Source organism: Cavia porcellus, unplaced genomic scaffold (genome assembly GCF_034190915.1).
Source record: "Cavia porcellus strain 051 isolate PalLab524CR breed Dunkin Hartley unplaced genomic scaffold, mCavPor4.1 scaffold_13, whole genome shotgun sequence".
Classification (NCBI taxonomy): domain Eukaryota; kingdom Metazoa; phylum Chordata; class Mammalia; order Rodentia; family Caviidae; genus Cavia; species Cavia porcellus.
Genome location: NW_026947496.1, coordinates 46,484,043 through 46,493,976, shown reverse-complemented (window position 1 = coordinate 46,493,976; position 9,934 = coordinate 46,484,043). Strand labels below are relative to the sequence as shown.

The 9,934-nt window shown below is 39.1% G+C and overlaps 1 protein-coding gene across 6 annotated transcripts in view; it reads right to left on the bottom strand.

The window, feature by feature from the left end:
- Nucleotides 1-2,683: 2,683 nt before the first annotated feature.
- The window catches only part of Sfmbt2 (Scm like with four mbt domains 2), a 295,751-nt gene continuing 288,500 nt past the window's right edge, over nt 2,684-9,934 (bottom strand). For all 6 annotated transcript variants that reach the window (XM_063260159.1, XM_063260158.1, XM_063260160.1 and 3 more), the window contains one exon: nt 2,684-8,528. In XM_063260159.1, the coding sequence (XP_063116229.1) occupies nt 8,388-8,528 (141 nt within the window). In that variant the 3' untranslated portion in view covers nt 2,684-8,387. The remainder of the gene's footprint in view (nt 8,529-9,934) is intronic.

Genomic DNA, 9,934 nt, shown 5'->3' with positions numbered 1-9,934 from the left:
CTGTTCCGTTCTGTTTGGTAGTATCAAGTTTGAGGGTATAGACAACTACTTTGAAGGCAATAAGATTTACTATGATGCCCATTCTGGTTTGACTATTATCTTCTTTTGAAGTCCTGTAATATTTCAATGTTTAGGTTTTATTGGTCTTGTTCTGCACTGTTTTGTTCAACTTTATAATACCTAATGAGATAGCCAATTCTTTTTAAGGAAGCAAGAGGCATTATGGTAACCATTGTTGATAACCTTGTACTCTGTTTTCACATCATGTGCTATGTCTATCCTTGGTTTTGACTGACAGCTTTGTTTTGTCATACTTGGTTTTATTCTCTTCCAAAAAAAAAGTAATAAGAACTATGGGAGTAATAAAACCCAAAATGTATAAATTTTGTTGTAAACAATAGAGGAAAAAAAGTGCTCTAAAGGATACAACTGCAAGTGTGTTTAGGTGTGTTAAGATAGATGACCATATTAATGTTTTTGATTGGATCATTGAACACAACTGTTTGCAGTCTCACTGTTTGAATGTCTACTTTGTATGCTTTGATCCTGTGACTTGAGCAACTATCTCTAAGATGATAATGTGTAGTCTATTAACTGGTGATTTCTTATTGTTTTATTGTATTTTTTGTAGTTCTGTATTATTTGTACCCTTATACTGTTTTGTTTTGTTTTTTCCCTTTTTCCTTTTAAATAAAATTTTAAAAAAAGAAAACAATAGGCAAACAATAAGCAAAGTAAGACCAGTCCACGGTGTTCTTTCAAGTGTTTTTGCCTGGAGAAAGATGCTTTTTTAAGCTAGGAGGTTTAGGAAAATCCAAATTCAAGATTCCTGATTTATATGTTCAATCATCCATCTGAAGTTTCAGATATGTTTTCCTTATCAGAGCCTTGGTTGTCAGGGATATCTGTCAAGCATGCACATTTAATTTTTTTTTCAGCTCTGTCATGTTATAATCAGATACTGGGCCTGATTTTTCATGGATCTTCTGGTGGTTGCATCAGATATAAGTATCAGATATAAGTATCATTTTCTTAGACACCCTTGACATTATGAATTGCTTCCCTGAGCCTGCCATTTTCCTTTCTGAGGATGTCAAATGCAATTACCTATACACCATCTTTATTAGCATCACGTTGCCCCTACCCTAAGCAGTAGCCATGTTATCGCCCACTGCCGCACCTTGTGCCTACTCCTCACTCTAACTAGAAACAACAGCATCAGTGATTGTAAGGCCATCGAGTGTCTAGATGTGTTATCCACTACTTACCAAGAGCAAAACTGTCCCTATTAAATTCATACAGCAGGCAATATGATTGCAAAATCCCATCCTGATGGACGTTTATCCTAGAAAATCTTTGGTATCAATTGTCTTATTAGGAATTCAAAAGGCAAAAAGAGTCTGATGCAAAGCTTGAATGTAATGTTTTATTGTGGTAGAAAATACCAAGGCAACAAGAAAGAAAGTAAACTTGAGGCAGGGAGGAAGGGAAAGCAAACGCAAGATGGTTTATTACAGAACTGGCTTAATTTAAGGAAACACTAAGTGGTTTCTATCAAGTGAGACGTCTGTGGGCAGTCCAGGCACAGGCATCATTCTTTAGAATGGTTTAGTAAGGGAGAAAGGAGAGGAGCTCGCTGTTCTTTCCCATTTCCCTTGCTGATCCAGATAAGTGCTCTGGAGATTTCCTGGCTGTAACTTGGGAGCTGTGTCACCTGGCAGTCTGGTCAACTGTTAGAAAAGCCAGATCCTGCACTCTGTGCCACATACTTCATTTGAATCCAGAAAAGGGGGTTGATTCCTTTTAAGTGTTTGCCTGGGTTGAGTCTGAGTAGCCCACATTCCTATTGAAATGAATGGGAAGGGACAATGGCGTCAGTAGCCAAGATGTTCCAGTGGGTAAATGATCAAGAGCCTGGGGGTTGGTAGTACCTTGTGAAGCAGGGAATGTTCACCTACCATGCAATAACACTCTGGAGTCACAGAATTCACCCACTATCTAATTCAATCAAACATGCATGGAGGATTACTTTTATAGAGGAAACAAAACAAAACACAAGACTCTGTGTTACATGGTCAGCAATCAGACCAAGTATTTGAACCTAATGTAGTGTTTGTACTTGGGGCCAGATTGGAAGGCATAGTGGCAGTGGTCCTATGTTGATCTGACTTCAGAATGACAAAGCAGGAATTTTGTTTTTAGTATGAAATAATGTTTAGACCCATCAGCTACATAAGTCTCAACAATATACTTTAAAATGAACTACAACACATGGGATGTGTTGCAACCTAGACCTGGGCTGATGTATCATAAAAACCTTTTATTGAAATTACTCCCTAGTAAACCTTTGTTGCCCATTTATTATTTTGATGTAGTATTTTTAATTCATTGATAAAATGTTTAGTCTTCATATGGAATCCCCAAGGTCCTGTCCATGTAAACAGTATTTTTTTAAATGTAGTCTTGAAACCTCAACTAAGCATTATGTTCTTTCCCAAATTTAAAATAGTCACACCCTGTGTGACAAAGGGAAAGTAACTCCTGGGGAACTAAAAGTTGTACAAGCCTGTCTAGAAAGCAGAGGGATTAAGAAAACATAAGGTTTTTTTTTTTTTTTTTTTCTGGTTTGTTTTTGCTTGTTTGTTTGTTTGTTTTTTGGCAACAGAGACACAAATATAAATGATTTTGGCTTTAAATAATTTAATTTGAAGATCTGGCAGTGATCAGATTTTACTATACAGTTATTAGTCTTGTTCTCAAAGATCCTGAAGTATAAGCAGAAATCTGATGATCATAGTTATTCAGACATACACTCTTTGTTTCTGGTGCACTTGAGAAAATGAGCAACGTATTCCATTTTCCTTTTATAGGCTTTGTTTTTGTTATTGAAAAAGCTTTCATGTGAACACAGAATAAAAACTTCAGTGTGCAGAACTTGAACATCAGTAGAACAAAAGAATATATTTAAAGTGAAATAAGATACTCAAGATTGTCTGAGGGTTAGGAAAGGAAAACTTGCTCAGCATTCCTCCACTGTATTTCCTTAGTGCTTTTTAAATTTATTTATTTATTTATTTTGGTATTTTTTGGAATTACACAGGACCTTGCACTTGCCACGCAGGCACTTGTGCCGCTGAACTATACCCCCGGCCCTCAGTGCCTTTTAAGTCCCTCTTAACTTTGCTGGGTCCCGGGGTAGTGTAACCGATGGTGGAAAAGAGGAAAAGAGTATGCTCTGCCCGTGAGACCTTGGTGAGGGGACAGAACAGCAAAGGAAGCACCTCCTGCTCCAAAGGACACCCAAGATACACACAGGGGAAAAGATCAATGCAAACGTGGTTCTTAACTATGGTTCTCATAGAAATAAAGAAATGTCTTGGGTAGATGATGGAGCTCAGCAGCACAGTGCCCACCTGGCAAGCATGAGGCCCTGAGTTCAATTCCTGGGACCAAAAAAGAAAATAGTTAAAAAAAAAAAAAGGCATTTCTCTTCTAAAGTATCAAGTAATTGTATACAAACTAGAATGACTGAAACTGGGAAGGCCAAAGATAAGATGTGAGCTCATACAGTAATGTCTAAACAGTAAAATGCAATGAATACAAGTTCCTTGAACAGAAAGTTCCAGAACCAGAAGACTCTTAACAGTTCACACAGAAATTTGAGTGCCCTGGGTGTTAACAACCCAAAAACATACACTTTAGCACACAACAAATACAAAACAAAATTTCAGAATACAGTAATTGTAATGCAAACTGTTTTAAAAAATCTGTTTAATAGCTTTCAACACAAAGACACAAACACTACCGAAGAATTTGTTTTTGCTTTATTTAACAATGTGGCTTACAAGTTTTTTCAAGTAAAAAGGGTTTTTTATTTAGAATAAAAATTAAAATATAACTCTGATATAGATTTTCATTTATTTACATGAAAACATATATACAGAATACCATCTTACAGCAAACTAACAGCATGCCCTCGTCCTGTAAATTTCAAAAGACACCAATTTTTCCCATTTATGCATCAAAACACACAAGATATGAATCAAATTTCAATACTAACTATTCAAATTGGAACGGAACACAGTTAAAGGATTTCCAACATTCACAACTAGGGATAGTTTATGCTTCTAGAGATCATGCTAGCTTCCATTCTGAACAAGAAATGAAATGATTACCTCCACTCAAAAACATTTGCCTCAGATTTCCCATCTCAAGGTGGGTTTTCAGCAAACGATTGTCCTAAAACGTTCCTTTCCTTTCAGAGCACCTCTCTTCTGTTCCCATGGAGCACTGCTGTGCCTTGGTTATGTGGCATGGTCTCTATCTCACTGGTGCCGGATGCTGGCCACAGAGTACAAATCCAGTGAAACTCCAGCTCCAGAAATTGCTTGAGTTGTTGTCACTTAAAGTGGAGAGACTTTTAACCAGAACCCAAGGCAGCACCATATGTTAGGAATTACTATTTTTAGGTAAATGTATTGAAAGTAGATTTTAGCATATCATGTTCTGGATATCTGTAAACCATTCTACTGATAACAGTTATGAGAATTAATCAACCTAAAATTTATACCAAGTTAAAGGCAGTAATTTCCATAAAATTTCTGAACAGAAAAGCGGAATTAAGAGAATTAATGAATTGTAATAGTTGGCAATAAGAATATAGCTTTCCCTTATTATTTAGTTATTGCACGAAAAAGACACACACAGAATGTATATCTTAAAAGCTACAGATAGCTTAACTTACTATGTTTTCTTTCAAATAACTGCACACTCAATCACAGCTTTCTAAAGACAATATAGAGTAACTGGAGCCTAGAATTACCATCTTAACCCAAAGCAGCAATGATGTCAAATCACAACAAAGACCTGAACACTCTTCTTTGTTTTGGACCTATGTACACAATTAAATATACATGGGTGTTCTACAAAACTAGCATGAAAACACTGAGAGGGACAGCTCTTTAATGGGGTGTTTGGTATCAGACAGAAGGCAAATTCAACACTCGCCTCACACAACGCTAAAAATTCTATGATAAATTAGGAAACAGATCAATCTTCAAAAGGCTGATCAAAATCAACCTTCCAGAGATTACAATAAAGGTCAGTAGTGGCAGGGTTAAGGTTTAGATCATTTTAATTTATTCAGGGACAAATCAAAGGGAACACAAAGGAAATGATGTTTGAATATGATCAAATAAAGTAGAGGAATCTAAGTAGCTGTACAGATCAAATACTATGTGTGACTCAAATTTTGATCAAAGGAATTTAATTTTTAAATTGACACATGAGTTCTCTGTGTAGCTCCATGTTGAAGAAACTACTGTTGAAAAGCAAAGAAGTTCTATAATACCTGTAGTACCCTGTTCTTTTCAGGTTGGTTTTAAATTTATTTATTTTTTTTTTGTGTGTGTGTGCCAACAGGATATTTTTTTTACAACACAGTACAAACACAATAGGAAAGTTAGGAACTGAAACCAGCCCCAGTAGTTTTGGGGCAGGATTGATTACTAACACTGAAGTGAAATTTCTGTTTCTTAGGTTATATACAATGTTGACTGCAAGGTACCTGCTGGCCTAGGTCCTGGAGGTAATGAGTGGCCTGGTGTCCACTATCCAGTTGAGTAAAGGAAGGACTTTGGATTCAAAGGAAAATCAAAGATAGATAGAGAAATGGTACCATCCAGGGATGGGGCATCATTTGTCGGTGTTTAGATCAAGAAATGTTTGGCTCATGGATTATGGCAGCATGGGGTACAGGTATAAAACCCACTGTTCTGCAATTAGCAACAGGGACACAATCTAGCACAATCCTCCCTGGACACTGGCTCTATCTTTAGGTGAGAAGCTGGTGAGAGATGAATCTAGAGAGAAGTGAAAACTACTTTATAACTGTCACAAAATTGCTCCCTATGTGAAGAAGTACACCCACAATGGTGGAATGCCCAAAGAACCTATGTTCAGGGAGACACTGGCAGCTCTCCTTGATTCTGCAGAACTTCTCAGTTCTGGAGAGTTGGGAAGACAGCACACAACATCCAGGACGATGGTCCCCAGCCGGGCACTCTTCTGCTCTGGGTACAGCTGTTTCCTCCCTGTCATATCACACAAAGCTGAAGTCCAAAAGGTGGCTGAGGGTTAAGAACAGTCTCGGACATTTGGCTCCAGAGGAAGCAAAAAGCTTCTCCCAGCAACTGTGGCATATTCTGCATGGGCTTCTTCATGTGTGATGCTCCAACTTTCTGCACAGACTAAGGAGACTCCTAGACTTCTGATGTAGCACCTCCTCCTCTATGCCATTACCAGAAAGGGCATGAAAAGGGGACACTCATTCTCAAAGGAAAATACTGTGTTGCAGCTGCAACGTGTTCTCATCTTTACTTTCAACGCAACAGAAATAGCTCAGATTGAAAAGGCCACAGTGAAGGATCATAAAGGAGTAAGTACAGGCAAAATGGCACAGATCTTGAAATGGATACCCTTCCCAATGCCAGGCAATTTAACTCCACAAGACTGAACATTTAAGGCCAAAGCACGTGGCTAGAAGGCAAGAGTGGGGAAGTGAGAAGAGGTCACACACTTCAGGTTGGAAGAGAGTCATGCAAGCCAGCCATGAATCACCAAGATATTTCCATCTTCACATCATCATGCAGGACAAACACCTCCTCTAAGAAATACCAGATGGATTCATTCCCCAGGTGTTAAAAGCTGGACTGTAGGAATCTGCTCCAAGGAAGATTATAGGTCCAAACCACAAAATGTCTGCTTTTCATGTTCATTGGCAGCTGTTACAAAATGTTAAGGTTGGCATGAATAATATGTGGTAAAGGCTAGTAAGTCCACCACTCTGTGTTACTGGTAAGATTGAGACTCTAGTCAAAGAAAAAGATCAATATAATTATGGTAAAAACACAACAACAATAAAATAAAGAACAACAAAAAAGCCTCAGAAGATGTAAAGCATCTGTGAGTGTCCACTTCTGAATAATATAAATGTTTGGTTTCCTTGTGTCAGTTTAAAAGGCATTGAAGCAACCACATCAGAGCAGAACGGTCCTTTTGGATTTGCATGAGCAGGCTGAGCCCCTCATAAAACATACAGATGAAGTGCTGGGTATAAAAGGCCAAGCACTTTGCAGAGCCACAGATTTGTCTGCAAGTGTTTTAGCTGATTTAACACAAGTGCCCAGGAACTTCACAAAGCTAGTGTGAGTGGCAGGAACTGCAGGCTTAAAAGCTGGTGTTGGATGCTGCTTTTCTCTCTCTTTTTTTCCTTCTGGTTAACCTGAACTTTCCTTCCAGCATGAGTGAGAAGGAGACAGGACGATGGACACTTACCAGTACACTGTGATCTCACGTCTGTCCTTTCATGGGGATTGAGATGAAGAGTGATGGAAAGTTGCCCAAGATCACACAGTTGGTCATTAGCAAAGCCAGGATGAGAACCAGCTGACTGTAGCGCCAGGGCATGCTCTGTTGTATCTGGCCAGGGTCCTGCCTCCTCATGCCTATTGTATACATGTCTAGGCAGGGACAGAAATGAGCAGAAGGGATGGGCAGAGACTTGTTTGCAGTTGCATACTGCAGATCCTAGGGGATGTGGCTAATTGATGAACTACTTCTTCCAAGTGGACATTTCCCTCTAGTAGTTACTCTTTGATCTGGTTACAATTAAGTTACAATGTTGTGATTCTCTAGCAGGCTAGATAGAATAATCTCCATAGATGCTCCAGGTTCAGTCACTCAGGAAAGACCGTCTCATTACTTCCCAACACGTTTCCAATGTTCCCCCTACTTCTGAAAGGCACCTCTGAGGACGGAGGTTTGGTACTGTGTGTTATAATGATATCCTCAAACATCACACACAGCTACATCAGAGAAAGGAGTTGCCATCAAGATCAAACCACAATAATACACATGTATTGATGGGAAAGGTACGTCTATAAATATGCCTGAGAAGGATCATAGCAAAAACTATCAGCAAGGGAGTATATATCCTTCTTGTTCATATAGCAGAAGATGTCAACTGTGCCCAACTTAGTTCTAGTTGAATGTGGGACTCAGTTTAGGAAACCCTGTTCAAAGGAAGCTGCCTGGTTTGGGGTGGGGCAAAGGCAAAATGTGGACGTACGAAGAAGCTCTTGCACATCCCCTGCAGAGTCTGATGCAGAACTGTAACTCCCCAGAAGTCACAGCTGTGGTATTTCATGTACTTTAAAAAGATAGATCTATCAGACATGCTGGTGGATATAGGAGGTTCTCAGCTTCTGGCTTTCTGGTGACACACAGTGAATGTACCATTTCACATATCCCAGAAAAATCAAAGTATCAGTCCTGGAAACCGTCAATAATATCACACTGCGAAGATAATAGACCACCTCCAGAGAGGGTCAGTTGGCATACTGGGCATAGAAAGCCACTTTAACTCTTTCAATCTGATGACATAACTTGATGGCGGGTCCCAGCTTCAGCTCCATGCACTCCTGCACCGTCGGAAGAGTCAGCAGTAGGAGCGCCTGGCCATCAATGTCCTGCCAGAAGACAAAGCCAGGTTAGAGAAGAGGCTGCATGCACCTGGGGAATGCATGGATCACACAGTCTTCATTGTGGGACCACGTCTGGGATGGGGCTGCTCTTTTGGAAGAGGGTGGCATAGATACCAAACTTGGCTTGATGACTGTCTAATCTTTGTCTTTTTTTTTTTTTTTATTTTTGCCAAGAACATTTTGGCTACTCTAAAATTCACAGGCCTAGCCTATCTTGGTAGGTACAAAGACCTGGACCAGGTAGGCTGCTATGGGATTCATTACCCAAGCTTACTGTCCCTTTCTGGGACAATAACCTCTACCACCAGGCCAGATCCTTCCTGTATAAACGCTGAGTACTGGTAAAGAGCTTACTACTAAAAGTAAAAACTCTGTTACTTTCCAGCCAACATCTGACATTTCATAATCAGAAGGAGTGTGAAGATGCTAAAGACATATATGCCAACTATACAGCATGCTTTTCCATAGAGGAAAACAACACACACACACACACACACACACACACACACACACACACTCCTGTTTGTCACACCTGCCTGGGTCACTTAACTTTCCCCACTGCTACATACCTATGGAGATGGACACACTCTATGCTCTTATATGTACATGATACACAGGGTCACTATTTATGGCTAAAGAAGCTACATGGAGATTACTCTATGGTGCCTAATTGGAATCGAAGCCAATAGAGTATGCCAATCTGACAGCTGAAGTCACATCTTGAGAGAATGTCTTATACTGCAGAGACCTTATAAGACAGAGTAAATGGATCCCTAGATGTATACATAACAACACAGGGACACAAGAAGTAGGAAAAATGGTTCCAAAGGAGCACAGTAATACTAGAAATAGAAATAAAAGATAGGGAAACTCACGAAATGCTTGAAAAAGAATGGCTCTAAGGAAACTCAAAGAAATGAAAGACACAGATATTTCAATGAAATTAGGAAAACGATTCAAATTGTAAATGAGAAAGTCAACAAAGTTATAGAAATCATGAAAAAGAGCCAGAGAGAAATACTGAATCTAAAGAACTGTTAATGTGATGCAGAGTCCTAACAACACACAAAATCAAGTTGAAGTAGGAACTTCTGAACCTAAAGGCAAGTGTTTTGAAATAACCTCCTCAGATGAAAAAAGAAAAAAGAAAGAAACTCTCCAAAACTTATGGGATGCCATTAAACAAAGAAATATTCAAAGAATAAGCCTTCTAGAAAAGAAGGGAAATACACAGACAAATCTACTTGAGAAATAATAGCTGAAGACCTCCCAAATTTGGGTGAAAACATGGATATCTACATCCAAGAGATTCAGAAGATCACAAAGTGTCATATTATGAGGGAGGATCCAATAAGAAGCCTTTCTGGTAAGCCATGCAAGCCACATGGCTT